Source organism: Eucyclogobius newberryi, unplaced genomic scaffold (assembly GCF_026437365.1).
Source record: "Eucyclogobius newberryi isolate DKJ021-1_F unplaced genomic scaffold, fEucNew1.0.hap1 SCAF_21, whole genome shotgun sequence".
NCBI lineage: Eukaryota > Metazoa > Chordata > Actinopteri > Gobiiformes > Gobiidae > Eucyclogobius > Eucyclogobius newberryi.
This window is the reverse complement of record NW_027315846.1, coordinates 26,632,136-26,649,190: the sequence shown is the minus strand read 5'-3', so window position 1 is coordinate 26,649,190 and position 17,055 is coordinate 26,632,136. Positions and strand designations below refer to the sequence as shown.

The following is a 17,055-nucleotide window of genomic DNA, read 5'->3' as shown; positions in this document are numbered from 1 at the left end:
TGAAACGCGAGCCGCTACAGTGACCATTTACCCACCAACGTATGGCACGTCGCAGCTCCGTATACAGCTGCAGGCAACAGCAGAACATATGGATTCTGTTAATCTAATACATGCAAAGACAATAGACCTGATGAAGTTACGTTTTTACCGAACTCTTAAAGCAGTATTGACATAATCTATGAGGTTAAAGGTCAGAGCTGTGAAGACCTATATGAGGACTGAGTTGGGGACTCTGGGATTAAGTGTGACATCATTGGTCCAAACGTTCAGAACTCCATCGACACAAACAGCAGGAACAGTCTGCATGTGTGTCCTCAATAAATATTACGAAACATTACTTAGATAGTAGATAACTTAGTATATAGCGTATATTTTTCAGATGTTTTCTCGCACCACATATCGCATTGGTCCGGCTCTTTGCCACATGCCTGGATTGGAATATGGCCCTCGAGGGAAACAAATGATTGCCCCTGAGTTAACATTCCAACATAGTAACTCTGTATGGAAGATTAACTGTTGTTTGGGGAAAAAAATCCAAACTTATGATACACAACAATCACGTCTTTAGGGTTGAATTATGAAAATATAATTACATTTTTGTAAATGTATTTTGTTTAATGTGGATGGACCCAGAGATATTCAATTCAATTTATTTTTGAGATGAACCGTAAACCAGTTCAACAAATCTGCAATTTAACAGTTAAATATCAAACTACCCTGAGCATTCTGACCTGTCTCAGCAGCATTAACTAGGCGGTGTTGATGTTGTGGCAATACTTAAGACCTACTTCATTAAATCTAATAATCACTTCTACCAAAAATGTACATTTTTGTGATTGAATGCCAAAATGTACTATAGGCTATATTGAAATGTAACAATTAGGATTTTGTAACAATCCTAATGTAACAATTAGGATTTTGCTGCTATGTTATTAAATGTTAAGTTGAGTTTATTTTTTCAATGAGGCAGTGACAGTGCACAATATATACATTAACCTTAACAGAAGCATTGCCCAGATTGTAGCCAAGAAGTGCTATTTTCCACCTGTAGTCCGAGAACACTCTTTCCAGTTCTTGTTAGAATATGGTAAGATAGTTGTATTAGCCTCTTATACGGACAATTATCAATAACAAGAGTATTTTACTTACTTATAATTTTTAGCAGAAATTGACAACATCGATTTAATAGAATCATGCAAGGTAGGCTTTTACTCTTTGTAGTAGGCAATAGGCTTTGCATAGGTAGGTTAAATACACTTTGTGATTTTAAATGTTATGAATATTGTGTCCAAATATTGTCTAGCCATATCTTTTTTTTTTTTTTTTTGGAATTGCTATGGCAACGGTAATAATGTTTCATCATTCTGAAACCTGTGCCGTGCATGTTCTGGCTGCTGTTGAATAATTTCATAATAATACAAACATAATAATACTAATAGTACAAATAACAGTCTACTAATCATCTCATATATTACTCGTGTTTGAAAATGAACTGGTTTTATTTTCTTTCTTCGTCGCGGCACTGGCTTTGGGCGCGGCTTGGTGCGCGCGTGTGGGCGTGACTGTAGTAAACCCGCGCGGAGAGGGGGAGGGAGACAGTCGCGCCTATTAATGACGTGGTGCTCCTAGCAACCAGCATGGCGACGGAGAAGCTTTGGGCTCTGTCTCTGTTTATGTTATGAGCTAGCTTCACCGAGAATTTAGCCTGCGTTAGCTCCCGATAACCGTGACCGAGTGCGAGTAAACTGCAACACAAATGTTCACATCAATGAACCTCAATGTGGAGTCAGTGTATCCGGTATCTGCGCGTACGAAAGATGAGGATTTCTGGAGAAAATTGGATAATTCAAGACTACCATCTGGTGCGTTAGCTTAGGCTAGCTCTGTTGCTGCTAACATGCCGTACACTGCTTATTCAACGTTAACACACATTTGTAGCGGTGAATGTGTAAAGTTGTTGCATTTTCACTATGTTTTCATTCGTTTTCTCAGTTTGCTTCAGAATATGTATTGGTTTCAAATGACACCATGCTAACTTATGTGTTTCATTGAGAAGCGTTTGGAAATATTTGAGAACATGCATGGCCAGTAAAAAAATAACCAAATAAGCCAATAATTAGAAGATTAGACGATCTAATCGAAAACACACATGTACAATTCATTTTAAAACAACTCCTTTTATTTTTGCCTTTGTCACTAGGGCTCCACAATATATCTTAGAAATATCGATATTGCATTAATATATCATATACATATATATTAGTGATTCAGTATTCAGAGTTTGACAATTGATAATACATGATTAAGACACGAACATAAACATGTGATTATTGGGTTAAAAAGTATATTAAAAAATGGCAATAATGCAGCATTCAACAGCCATATCACATACCACAGTCATTTCCTATCACGCTGCCCTGTTTTCCACATTGCTTTGCCCTTTTTTTTGGGCGTAGTTTCCTTGATAGTTGATGTGACATTATAATAATCTGATCCACAATTTCTTTTCATTTAACTTTAGAAATCAGAAAGCCTGCGCACTATTGTAAGAGCTGAGTAAAGCTTGTGTTTTCTCTTCCTGGTTTAGGCAGTGCGTCTTCTGCCTCTGGGTACAGTCTCCGTTCAAGTGGATCCAGTGCGAAGATAAGCGGTAAGTACTTAAGAACCATCCAACGCCTACCAACTCTCTTTGTTATTTTGCCGTCCCTGTTGGTTGTCATGGTAACAGGTGATAATTGTGCGAACAGTTCCACACATTTGTTCCCATATCTTTGTTCCTGAGGTGGTTAATACTCTTTTCTAAATCACATTTACTTGAGTAACGTTTTCAAGAAATTGTACTTCTTGGAGTTATTTTAGTTTTACTCCTACTTGTCATGTTTTTATTGAAGTAACAGCATTCTTGAATAAAAGTGTTGTTTTTCTTCCTACTGTGAGTAAAAGATTTAGTTCTAGTTTTTATATCTGTCCTTTTGAAATGACCAAATTCTCTGCATCCTTTAATGTTTTGTCCTTAAAGTGCCCCCTACTGGTTGGACGACTCATTGAAGTAAAATCCAGAATTTTGCAAAATTTTTATTTTATTTTTTATCACAGAATAGCACATTTTTGGGTTTATAATTCAACTTCCTGTTTATAATCGATGACATCACACTAGGAAATTACCCAGCAAACACTGCGCAAAAGATCATCTTATGTCAAAATGTTTTAATTTGACAAATAAAAATATACGAGAGCGACTTTATTTTTTGAATTAATGTTTGACGTTGTTTCTTTGTCTAAATTATGCATAAACTTGTCTGTGTCCCTAGTGTGATGTCACTTTCTGTCATTTCACACAGATTTTTCCACATTTTCTCCACAAATACCTTCTCAATTGCTGTAAAACAATAATTTACAACAGGTATTAATACACTAAATAAAGTCAGCATTTGAAAATCGTAAAAGCCTGTCATAGGCACTTTAACTTCCAGACATCACTTTTACTTGGGTAGTAGTTTCCCCAAATACTTTTTAACTCCTATTTGAGTAGTATTACGTTGACCCACATCTGCCTGGTCAGTATGTCCTCTCTCCTCCGAGCCTCAGAAACCATTCGGTATTTTCTAGATTTAGTCATAAATCGTCGGTGTAATCCCTCATTCGTCCAGGGGTGTTCCATAGTAGAAAAGGCTTCAGTTGTAGTCATCTGGACTCAGTTAGAAAAAAATAGACGTTTCGACTCTCATCCAAGAGTCATTGTCAATAAAAGAATTTAGATCGAGAACTCCAATATTAATACTGTTCTGTGGTAAGACCCGCCCATTGGGCGGAGCCTTCCTGAAGTAGAAAAAGTTGTTTGTTTCAACAGAAACTCCCCCCTTGTATCTACCGAGCTAGCCTATTCAGAATTTTAATGGCCTATTAGAATCCTCTTTGTCTTTGTGAGACCCTGGCTCAACCACCCTGAGTACCTGATTAGGATCTAAATGACCTGGTCCTGGTCCTCTACCTTTCCAGGGGTTCAGTATACCATTATAGATACCAGGAAGATTAAACCTTAGCCCTCCATTTCTGTTTAAAGAAGGTCTTTCTTTTTTTAACAAAAATAGCTTCCTTGACTCCTCTTTCAAACCATCTTTTCTCCCTGCTTAAAACCTTCACCTCACCGTCTTCAAACGAGTGATTAGAGGCTTCAAGATGGAGATGCACGGCACTCTGAGGTCCTGAACTTGTATTTCTTCTGTGATGATAGAGCCTCTTGTGTAGAGGCTGTTTCGTCTCACCTATGTAACGGTCTTTACAGCTTTCTTCACTGCATTGGATCGAATAAACTACATTGCTCTGTTTTTGAGTCGGCAACTTGTCCTTAGGATGAACCAGTTTTTGTCTTAAAGTGTTTCCTGGTTTAAAATAAACAGGGACTTCGTGTTGTCTAAAAATTCTCTGCAGTTTTTCCGACAGGCCAGACACATAAGGGATAGAAACACCCTTCCTTCTCTGTTCAGTTTCCCTTTTGTCCTGCTTCTTGGTTCTCTTCACTCTGTTGAGGGCCCAAGCGGGGTAACCACAGGCTGAGAGGGCATTACGGACATGTTTTTCCTCTTTCTTCTTGCCCTCTGAGCTGGTGGGCACACCTTGAGCTCTGTGTTGTAAGGTTCTGATCACACCCAGCTTGTGCTGTAGTGGGTGGTTGGAACCAAAGAGCAGATACTGGTCCGTGTGTGTAGGTTTCCTATATACTTCTATTTGGAGTTTCCCGTCCTCTCCTCTGATCATGGAACAATCAAGAAAGGCCAAGCGATTCTCCTTAGCGTCTTCTCTTGTAAACCTGATATGTGGGTCTTGATTGTTACAAACGTATCATCGACAAAGCGAAGCCACAGTTTTGGGGCTATGCCTGAGAATGAGACCAGTGCCTTCTTCTCAAAGTGCTCCATGTACAGGTTGGCCACTATGGGAGAGACGGGCGAGCCCATGGCACAGCCATGAATCTGTCTGTAAAATTGTCCCCGGAATTGAAAGTAAGTGGTGTTCAGACAGATGTCCAACAGTTTGCATATGTGTTCAGGTGTCAGTTTGGTCCTTTCCTGTAGGGTGGTGTCTTCCTGCAGTCTGAACCTCACTGCTGCTACTGCATCAGAGGTCGGGATGCAGGTGAACAGGGACACAACATCATATGAAACCATGAGGTCATCTGGGTCCAGTTGAAGATGTTTCACTTTATCCACAAAGTTGTGCGTGTTTTCCACATGATGTTCCGAATTCCCCACAAGCGGAGCCAATATAGTTGTTAAATGCTTGGCCACATTGTAAGTGATGGAATCTGTGCTGCACACTATGGGTCTGAGTGGAACATCCTTTTTGTGTATTTTTGGAAGGCCATAAATGCAGGGCATGGCTTCCCCAGGATACAGTCTGTAATACAGAGGCCGGTCTATCGCTTCCTCTTTTTCCAGCCTTTGTAAACAGTCTATCACTTTCTTCTTGTAGCCACTGGTCGGATCTCTTTTCAAGCGTTCGTATGTGGTCGTGTCCTCGAGGAGGGTGTGGACTTTGGCTTCGAAATCAGCTGCGTTGAGAATCACAGTGCAACGTCCCTTGTCTGCTGGGAGGATGTTGATGCTATGATCTTTTTCCAGTGCTGAAAGTGCTTTTCTCTCTTCAGATGTGATATTTGAAGGAGGTGGTTTGGCACTCTTCAGAGTCGCTGTGACACATAACCTCAGGTCTGCAGCCTCCGATTCAGTCATTTTGTTGTTCCTAATTGCCGTTTCAGTGGCTGTGATGTAGTCCTCGGTAGGGATGTGTTTAGAGGTGACAGAAAAGTTAAGCCCTTTAGAGAGCACCTCCTTTTCTGCCTGTGTCAGAACACGATCTGATAGGTTCTTAATCCAATTGTTTTTGCTGGTCGCTAATTTGTCTGTCTCAGTCCTAATGTCTAGCTCGACCTCACCTGCATTCTTTTTGTTCAAAAGAATGTTGAACTTCTTGATTTGGCGTTCCTTGCTCTTCTTGTGCTGTGCTTCTTGTGCTGTCTGTGTAAAATCCAGCACTCTTTTGAAAGCTTCTTCAGGGAGTATGCTGGTTAATTTCTCCTGTAAAGTTCCTGTTCTGTCTTTCAATCAGGTTTACAAGAGAAGACGCTAAGGAGAATCGCTTGGCCTTTCTTGATTGTTCCACGATCAGAGGAGAGGACGGGAAACTCCAAATAGAAGTATATAGGAAACCTATACACACGGACCAGTATCTGCTCTTTGGTTCCAACCACCCACTACAGCACAAGCTGGGAGTGATCAGAACCTTACAACACAGAGCTCAAGGTGTGCCCACCAGCTCAGTGGGCAAGAAGAAAGAGGAAAAACATGTCCGAAATGCCCTCTCAGCCTGTGGTTACCCCGCTTGGGCTCTCAACAGAGTGAAGAGAACCAAGAAGCAGGACAAAAGGGAAACTGAACAGAGAAGGAAGGGTGTTTCTATCCCTTATGTGTCTGGCCTGTCGGAAAAACTGCAGAGAATTTTTAGACAACACGAAGTCCCTGTTTATTTTAAACCAGGAAACACTTTAAGACAAAAACTGGTTCATCCTAAGGACAAGTTGCCGACTCAAAAACAGAGCAATGTAGTTTATTCGATCCAATGCAGTGAAGAAAGCTGTAAAGACCGTTACATAGGTGAGACGAAACAGCCTCTACACAAGAGGCTCTATCATCACAGAAGAAATACAAGTTCAGGACCTCAGAGTGCCGTGCATCTCCATCTTGAAGCCTCTAATCACTCGTTTGAAGACGGTGAGGTGAAGGTTTTAAGCAGGGAGAAAAGATGGTTTGAAAGAGGAGTCAAGGAAGCTATTTTTGTTAAAAAAGAAAGACCTTCTTTAAACAGAAATGGAGGACTAAGATTCAATCTTCCTGGTATCTATAATGGTATACTGAACCCCTGGAAAGGTAGAGGACCAGGACCAGGTCATTTAGATGCTAATCAGGTACTCAGGGTGGTTGAGCCAGGGTCTCACAAAGACAAAGAGGATTCTAATAGGCCATTAAAATTCTGAATAGGCTAGCTCGGTAGATACAAGGGGGGAGTTTCTGTTGAAACAAACAACTCTTTCTACTTCAGGAAGGCTCCGCCCAATGGGCGGGTCTTACCACAGAACAGTATTAATATTGGAGTTCTCGATCTAAATTCTTTTATTGACAATGACTCTTGGATGAGAGTCGAAACGTCTATTTTTTTCTGACTGAGTCCAGATGACTACAACTGAAGCCTTTTCTACTATTTGGTCATAAAGCTCTGAGATTTTCTGTGCTGTTTGTAAGTCCATAAATCATCCTTTGAGTGTTTCTGCCTCAAATTACGTTTATTACAACTGCGTCTGTGTGCTTTGTTTATCTCCACTTTGTACTTCCCTTTTTCATTTTTTATATTCTCTATATTCCTCCCACGTGTATATACAGTATATTGTGATAAAAGCCCTAGTCCTACACACATGAGGGCTGAACAGCAGGGAGAGTTGACTCTTCCATTATTTTAAGATTTGTTCATATTTTCTCGATCTCTTTGGCTAAAATTGTTTATCATGCCTTTTAACTGTTTAGTGTAATTTACCATATTGCACTGCCACTGTATATAATATTGTTCATGTAATGCACTTTCCCTTTTCAGCTTTCTGTCCACGCTCCACCAGCAAACTGACCCAATCCATCATCAAGGATCACATGATTTCTCATTATAGGAAGGTTTACTCGGCCAAAGGTAAATGCACATTCAAGAGAACTTTCAACATATAACATTCAAGAGAACATTCAAGAGAACATTCTTAAAAACTTGTCTTGGTTCTACCTTAAATTTAGTTTCTAATGGACATACTTTGCCGTCTAAAACAACTATCTCATGTTATTTATTCTGCAATGTGGCATTAAATTGTACCTAAGCAGAATTAAACATTTTCACTTGCCCTGTAATAATAACAAGCTCATAATGTAATATTATTGATAAGGCGGAGAAGCATAACATGATCTTTGTGCTATACTCACTGTAGTGGCTGTGTTTTGTTGTTGTGAAATATGGAGTTTATGATATAGGCTCTTTAAAAGTTTTGAAGAGAGGAGCAAAAGTGGAACATAATGTGATTTCACTGGAGAAACTTGGATCAACTTCAGAATATGAAAAACCCAGATGGTTTTGTCAAAGTGAAAAAGCACTCGGACACATGTGAGTGATATCAGAGCTGCTTTAAACACATTTAACGTGGGAATTTATATTGTATTTGTTTATTTCATTTGAGAATGTTAGACATATAGCAGACAAAACCTGACTTTAGGTTTGACTGGCCCACAATAGTTTTTCATTGTATCTGCAGATCTATTACATAGTGTACTTTACCACTAATTACACTTTTATACAATTTCTAGGCTTTAAAATATATTCTTTGTAATAGAATATCAAACTAACAAAAACATTTTTAGCATCTGCTGCAGAAATAGCTCTTATTTTGGCACCGCAGAAGAGGAAGGCGCGGTGGCAGGCTCGTGCAACTGAGGAAGAAGCGAGGCACACGGACAGCCTTACCTGGGATTTTCCTCTCCAACGTGAACTCACTACCCAACAAACTGGACGAACTGGCGTTGCTGATGAGACAAAACTGAGACTTTTCTTCATCTCCAATGTTGTGCTTTACGGAGACGCGAAGCTGGAGGGATTCCAACTGTTCCGCTCTAACCGGCTGAGAGCTTTCACCTGAAAACAACGAGGCGGCCGGGTCTGTTTCTACATTAACAACGCCTGGTCTTCAGACGTGACAGTGATCTCCAAATACTGCTCTCCTGATCTGGAACATCTTCATCAACTGCAAACCATTCTACTCTCCACGTGAGTTTGCCTCATTCCACTGTTTACTTCAGGAGGGAGGTGGACCGGCTGGTGTCCTGGTGCAGCGGTAACAACCTGGAGTTCAATGCCCAGAAGACAGTGGAGATGATTGTGGACTTCCCTCACCATCACATCTCCACTGTGGACTCCCTCCGCTTTCTCGGCACAACCATCACCAAGGACCTCAAGTGGGGGCTCACCATCAGCTCCCTCATCAAGAAGGCCCAGCAGAGGATGTACTTCCTGTGGCAGCTGAGGAAAGCCAATCTGACAGCGCAGATGATGGTGCAGTTCTACACGGCCATCATTGAGTCCATCCTCACCTCCTCCATCACTGTGTGGTACGCTGGAGCCACAGCCAGGGACAAACAGAGACTATTGCGCATTGTGCACTCTGCTGAGAAGGTGATCGACTGTGGACTTCCATCTCTGCAGGACCTGTGCGTCTCCAGGCCTCTGGGACGAGCAGGTCGGATCACAGTCGACCCTTCTCACCCTGGACATGGACTATTTGAGCCACTCCCCTCAGACAGGAGACCACTCCCCCTCAAGCCCCCGCCACAAGAACAGTTTCTTTCCCTCTGCCGTTGGACTCATGAACACTTCTTAAACACTGTCACTTTAACCATAATTTAATCACTCACTGCACTGTTCACTTTCTGCGCTACATATGTATATCAGTACAAGTGTAGATTTGTGTACCTTATTAAGCCTATTTTTTATCTTTATTTTTATTCTATTTTTTTATCTGATAGCTTACTGTTATGACTTGTTCATTGTTTTATTGTTTTGTGCTGCATCGAACCACCAAGACAAGTTCCTATGTTTTTTAATTTTGTTCATTGACAATGGCAATAAACCTATTCTGATTCTGATTCTGATTTCTTCTTTGGAAATAGAAAATTGTTGCTTATGGTTTGTTATGAAGCCCTAAAATCATAGTATAGTATTTAGGTCTACTGTCTCTTGGTTGACTTCATGTTGCCCCCATTCCAGAATTTGGAACATTCTGACGAGCCTTTTAAGTGGTCTATTGTATTGATCAAAATTCAAACGTGTTCTTCCCCATCACAGCTGCCATCGACACCTCAGCGCCCAAAAGTCTGCTCTACAGCGTTAAGTGTAAGTTCATGGGAAATACAGCCACATTGCTCTCTGCAGCTCCTCTATAGAAGTTCTTTTTTCTTTTCTTTACAGACACTGATCAGCTGAAACGAGAAGGGACAAAGAGCAGGGTGAGACTGCAATCGGCTCATTCCGTGTCGCAGCGCAGCAGAGCGTCCTGTTCAGCCACACATGTAAAAAACTCCTCTAAAGACACTTCTGCTTTCATCTACAAATGGGTTTGGAAGCTGGGAACAATACTTTAGTCAATCATTTTGAGGTGCTACGAGTGTGGACCTCTTGTCATTCATTTATTTATTTGATAGGTACAATGCATATAAAAGAAGCTCTTGTAACAGTTACAGTGTATTTAACAGCAGATTATGGCAACCATTTTAATTTCCAACTGTTTTCCCTCAGCAAGAAACGCTGAAGACAAACAACAGAAAGATGATATCGAACAGTTTATCAGGAAAACCGGTTATATTCCATGAGATAATTCTATTGAATGAATCTTAAAAATTATGTCTGTCCCAAATAAGTATGGTTATGTTAGCAACTTCAGTATCTGAGCATGCACAGTTTGAAAAAACGTGCCAAATGTGGTGGGCCCCAAATCGACTAATGCCACTGATTTACTTATTGCATCCGAAACCATTAATAATATGCCAAATAACTCGATATCAATCCAATACGATACTTTGGAGGGGTTTTTCTTGTAAAATGCATTGAAACTTCTCGACTATGAGCAATTTAACCTTGGCCATTATTATTTTCAGCTTGAACTAATATGATAAGTAAATAAATACCTAAAATATAAACAATGTATTTAAAAAAACAACAACAGCATTTTAAAAATTAACTTAAGTATTCATATTTTTTGCAAAAGTACTGATATTTGTCAAACCTCTGCCAGTATTGATATATTGATATTTGGCATCAACCCGTCCCATCACTATTCTATGCCTCTAAGTATTGTGCTAGCAGCAAGTGTAGTTTAGTTTTCTAGTTTTATTAATAATTTATTCTGATTATTTGCTTATTTTGTTGTATTTGATGTTTCTTCTTGGACTTGGAGGAAACACTTAAATCCTTACATCTCTCTCCACAGAGCAGACTCTCTCTCCAGTCGGACAACAGCCCTTACCTCTCCTCCAGGGGCTCCACGACCTCCTTCACGCCGCGGCCCAGCACCTCCTTCCACCCGAGGAGCACCGTGTACTCATCCTACAGAGGAGACCACCACCGGCCCTCTTCTGGAAGCAGACAGCGCAGCCTGCAGACCTCGCTCGCCCAACAGTTCTGCTACAAAACATTCCAGGACCCAGTTCAGAAAACCTACAGCGGAGACCTGCTGGAAAAACATGCCCCGCGTTTCACCGAGGACAAACCCTTCACCCCCAAGACCCTCAAGTCAGACAAGAGCTCCTACCTGTCCAAGAGCAGGTACTACAGAGCACCTCAGAGGACCGCTCAGGAGGGTCCCACCTCAAGCCTTAAGCACCACAAGTTACACAGAAGGTAAAGAGGATGGAAGATTCTGGAAAAACAAAATGTGTTTGGATTGCAAATGTATTCTTAAAAATCCACATTTTTACAATCCATATTTTCAAATCAAATCAAATCAATTTATTTTTGTAAGGCCCAAAATCACAACAACAGTCGCCTCTGAGGGCCACTGGGAGAAATGAATCAACAATGTCTGTGGTGGCGAGGGACGATGTCCCAGGGTCCTCTGTCCTTAGACTCTCCTTCACTCTCCTCATAAAACCCAAGGCATATTTTAAAATGCCTTGGGTTTTATGATTCTTTCAAATTTAGAATTGTCGTCTAGATATAAATGATGATGTTTTTCACAGATCAAGTAGCTGTTTGTGAAGAAGAGCTGGCAAATCTGTTGAAAATGTCAAAGTAGTTTTTCTTAAAACAGAACCCCCCCAACCATTCGTACTTAAATTCAACAAAAGTGATCTCATGTTTAGTTTTAGTATAACAATTTCTGTTGAAATTAGAGGAGTTTTGGCCAGTGTACCACATGGTTGCCAGGTAACAGTTATGGAATGTCCTGGTGTGATGTCATAGTTTACATTCAGGAAGTAACACCTAAAGAAATTGCTAAACTGGGATACACCGTTTTTACATATAAAAATATAATGATCTTAACTGCATTTTTGTTCAATTCTAAAACATGAGACAATCAAATTAAAGCTACTCAAGAGCACGTCGAAAATGACAATACATAGTATGCAGAGTATGTTCTTAAACCATTCAAAAAGCTTTGTAGAATCATTTGGAATAAATCTTTATTCATACTTTTGCATGTGTAATTTAATAAGAAGATACATATTAGATAGGTGATTTACTAATGTGTTTTTTCCCCCAAACAGCACAAGTAACAGAAAAAGCACACAGGATATTGAGGAACAATCTCAGGTATGTTTATAAACTATACATTTCTTAAATGTGGATATGAAGTACATAGCATTCTCTGTAAGTAAACTTTGATCAAATGACCTCAGAATGTGTCGTAAACTATAAAACCTTTCTCCTCCTCATATACTTCTATAATATATTGACTATTTCACACCTGCCAACGTGTAGATATTTGTTCAGAATTTCCCATGTGTTTAATAGAATTGGTAAATATTGTCCTGCTGTTCCAGGGTTTGAGCACAGAGCATGAGTTGTCTGAGGACGACTTGAGCCACTCGTACGTGTCTGTCACGATAAGAGAACGTCTTCTGAGGCACGAAAGCAGAGAGCAGGATGTGTCGCGCTCCTTTCACAGGTCGGTGGAAGAAGTTCGAGTTCAAGGGTCAAAAATTACTCATTTCAAATTGTACTTTTAAATCTATACATGGTTTAAGAACTATTAACAGGGATGTATTTTGGATAAATACTTTCTTTATCTACATTTTTTGCTTAAAACTCACACACTAACAGTGATTAGATGTCACTGGGAACAGTCTAAAAGAACGCAGCCAGTTTAAGCAGAGGCCTGTGCTGCGAGGCGGCCTGAACTGATCCTGGATAAATTTCTCTAACCCACATCAAGCTACCCAGACAAGAGCGTCTCTAGATAAGCACAACACTCATTCACAGAGCAGAGGGCGGAGTTGGCTCCAATCGACCAATCAGAAGAATAAGGAAAGGGCAGCGTACTTCAAACATAAGTAACTGTCAATCATGATCTTGATCGTATATGAGGAAATAAGAGATCAAATATAAGCCAAAGCAAACGCAGGTGCGTCGTTCATGTGGAGTCGACACTTGGCGACCAATCACAGCCACGAGAGTTACACCTCAGAGAAAGGTCATTTGAATATCACTCATGGAAAAAGCAGATCCAAGCTACAGATCATACGCTGGACTGAATAAATTATGTTTGTGCCCAGCAGTGTGTGAAGACGCACAGCCAACTGAACACGTAGTATTTATTGAGAATATTCCATCTATGAATCACCTGCATAATTTTAGCTTCAATACCATTCATCCTCTTTATGAATCTGATATAAAATAATACACTGTGTGCATTTCCTCATTTCCCCTCTGTGCACCGGCTCTCTCACATCGGCCGTCTCTGGATTCTCGTCTCTGATTGCTCTGGACCAGATATAAGTTATAAGAAGACGACTTCTTATAACTTATCTGGTCCAGAGCAGGTTATGAGTTCAGGGCCTGTTGCCATAGAGATCCATCCCGATAGACGGTGAACTATTTTCACTACACATATCCAGCCTCAGACGTCAAACCAGAAGGGAAAGTACTTTTTACTTTTCAGTGCAGTTCAACAAACTAGTGGAGTGCAAAGTAAAAGTTCCTGCTCTAAATGTAGTGAAGCTTTAGAGACTGCCTCAATAATGTGCAATAGTTTTTCATAACTCGTGCTTAAATAAAGGTTACATTAAAAATAGAAATGAAAAGTATCCACTTTCAAATGTACAAGAATCTAAAAATGTTTGTACTTCATTCCTTTCCACCTCTGCTAATTTTCAACTGCCTTTTTTAATAGGAGACAGAATATACCTTTTCCCTTTTTCTCTCTCTAGGTTCTATCTCTGCCCTGTCCAGTGCAAACTACTGTTGTGTCTTGGGGAAAGAATTCAAAAAGATGGCTGTTTATGTCACATTTGATAAAGTTTGTCTAATAGACTCTTTCCCTCTAGTATGTAACTATAACTTTATGAAATCTGTATTAATTAAAGCAAATTAAGGATGTCAGTGTTGTTTGATTGTGATCTCAATAATTGTAAATAATTATCACCGCAATTGTGGTGCTAACATTTGAAATTGTGAGATTTATATTTTGATGTGAACACAAAGCCACAAAATAGCATACAGTTAAAGGAAACCTATTATGGTTTTTCTTCCATTCAAGTATGACATAAGTAGATCATCATTTTACATTTTGTTTGTTATAAAACACAGTATTGATCTAATTCTACATAGCATTTAAAGTCTGAAATTTACAACTAAGTACATTGATGTGGGCGGGGATATGGGTAGGTGAAAACTGGACTTTTCTAAGCACTGGAGCCTCAGTTACAGGACAATACATGATTATCTCAAACATCAAAATACAACTTTGTGTAAACTAATGATGAGGAAACACTGTTGTAACAAGGTTAAAAGCTCATTAAAGTAGATTTTGCATAATATGTCTCCTTCAAAAGCTCATGTGTGATATTTTAGCTCAATATACTTTTCTAAATCTGCTGTTGTCTTCTAGAGTTTCATATGAAAGCACAAAGTCTCCCATCTCCATGAAGGTGGATCCAGAGTGAGTTCCTTTGGTAGATCTTGTATCGTAGAGCCTCTGTCTGCTCTGCACTCACATTCTGTCCCTTTGTCTGTGACAGAGAGGAGGAGCTCAAGTACCTGGAGTTCATCACTGCAGTGACTGAAGACATCTTGTCCAGAGGCTTCATCTCAGACAGGTCGGACATGCTTTCCATCAACACACTTTAGCAGACTTATAGTTACACATGCTTTATTGGACAAAAACAAGGGTTGTGTGAAAAAAATCTGCAGCTACAGTAATTTGAAAGTGTCATTGTTCTGCATATGACTAATTATTTCACTAAAACATACTTACTTCTAGCTAGTTTGACAAATTTGGTTAAGTTTATCACTTAACTGCCACTTGCCTTGCGTTAAAACTTTGATCAAATTAAGTAATAATTAGAAAAACAGGGAATGCACTTTAAGTCTCATTTGTTAAAATTTGAGCCAGCAAAGCTATTAAACATAACTGTACAGTTATTGCACATCATCTAATCATAACATACATTTTTCTTATCCTTCAAGTGTTGTTGAACGAGTTATAAATCGCCACATTGACATGAATCAATATCATCTTAATGAGGTAGGTGCTTTGCTTGAAAATCTTTTTTGGGGGAATACATCTTCTCATTTATTAATGTGCCTCGATTTCATTTCAGAGTAAAATGCGCCATCTTCTGAAGGTGCTGCGTAAGGATTTAAAACAACCGTGCAATTCTCCTATCAACACTTTGAATTTTGAGAGACAAGAGGATCATCTACCCAACAGTTTCCAGCAAAATGTTGACTATGAAGAAGACACGGACCGATTACAATACATATCAGCTACTAAAACATCAAATTCTATAGATTACACCAGTCCTGAATTGACTTCAACTCTTATTTCTGAATGTGAAAAGACTTTTGTTCAAGTAGAATTGAATGAAGAAAAAGGGACTATATCTTCACATGTGAGTAAGTACAGTAGTTTTAGTGAAGAAGATGTCCTTGAAAATCAGTCAGACGATAAATATAAAGATGAGACTGGCCAATCAGATGCCAGCGTCACGCCGGTGAAAGAGCGCCATGATGTGGGGGACTTGGGGACTGCACTGGAGTCTCTGAACGTATCGGACCTTTTGCACTGTGAGACTGAGGAGAAGGCACATGGAACTAGTGACGATGAATTCTAGAGATTTTAGTAATAACTCAGATGTGAAGGACACATTTTTTTGTTACCAAGATGGTGTTTATTGTGTGTTGAGTTTTAGTAAACATTATTATATATATATAATAAATGATTATTATTTTTTGCACATTTTGTATCAAATTAAATGCAGATTCCAGATGAGTGATAGACTAAAATTGTGATTCAAGAACTATCATTGAACATGAGCAAACTAAAGTGTGTAGCAAACTATCAACAATCATCTCACTATACTTTATTATTGCTACATTCATTTTCATTTGATATTAAGATGAGACCCTTTTATTTGTTCCACAATAGAAAAAATACAGTATTGCAGAAAAAAAATGCAATCAAAAATAAAAGATGAGTAACTGTTAAACACAAACTTAAATTTAATGATTTAACTACAATATTAGATTATACTGTAAGTAGAGGTCAGATAGGTGTAAATATAATGTACAACACACGAGTAGAGGCTACACATTTAATTTATGCAAAAAAGTACATCAATGCCAAATAATATTCCCAAAGCTTGGTTTTAATTGTGTGAAATATATTGCAAATAAGAAAATAGGGATTTTTTATTACAGGTCCATCTCCATTTATGCACACTTATTTGTTTATGACTTCCAACATAAACAGGAATACTGTATTCCACCAGTTTTTCCCATTAATAGATGAGATATGTTTGCTCTCTATACTCTATTTTCTGTCCACATTTTGTCTATAATCAAGCCGAACACAACAAAGATAAAACAAACATTTAGTAGTTGCCTTTTCTCCAAATATAGAACTATAGAACATTTGATCAGTAGGCAATAAGTGATTCAAAGCGTTATAGTGTGACCTGTGGGAAACACTGATTCGATTCTACTCTCTGAAAACATCCATGAAGACGGGGACGCTCCACCTCGCGTTGCTCTACTAAGTGGTCGATGTCGCGGGTAAACAGTCAGGTCAGCGGCCGCAACACTTCCAGCACATTCACCACCACCCTGTTCCAGCCGCAGCACACCCGGAATTCCAGCTGTCTGTCAGATGTCACGACCCGAGAATGTACTCTTCCGCCGCCGACGCACTACTTCACATTCCAGAGGCTCGTGTAACCCTCAAGACGAAACATAAATATTCCACAAACATAATTAGCAGAC

General features: G+C 39.4%; 1 protein-coding gene across 1 annotated transcript; it reads left to right on the top strand.

Annotated features, from left to right (window-relative positions):
* The first annotated feature begins 1,616 nt into the window (after positions 1–1,616).
* Positions 1,617–15,908, top strand: spata7 (spermatogenesis associated 7). The gene is made up of 12 exons (XM_072458118.1): positions 1,617–1,862; positions 2,588–2,650; positions 7,645–7,734; positions 9,925–9,972; positions 10,048–10,148; positions 11,066–11,475; positions 12,342–12,387; positions 12,618–12,742; positions 14,684–14,734; positions 14,814–14,891; positions 15,262–15,319; positions 15,396–15,908. The coding sequence occupies exons 1-12, from the start codon at positions 1,757–1,759 to the stop codon at positions 15,906–15,908; spliced, it is 1,689 nt and encodes a 562-aa protein (XP_072314219.1). The 5' UTR covers positions 1,617–1,756.
* The last annotated feature ends 1,147 nt before the right edge of the window (positions 15,909–17,055 follow it).

Excerpts from the sequence above, each read along its gene's own strand:
- spata7 (XM_072458118.1), top strand. The coding sequence starts at position 1,757 with ATGTTCACATCAATGAACCTCAATGTGGAGTCAGTGTATCCGGTATCT. Across the intron at positions 2,651-7,644 it reads ATCCAGTGCGAAGATAAGCG|CTTTCTGTCCACGCTCCACC; the intron begins GTAAGTACTTAA and ends TTCCCTTTTCAG. Across the intron at positions 15,320-15,395 it reads ATCAATATCATCTTAATGAG|AGTAAAATGCGCCATCTTCT; the intron begins GTAGGTGCTTTG and ends ATTTCATTTCAG.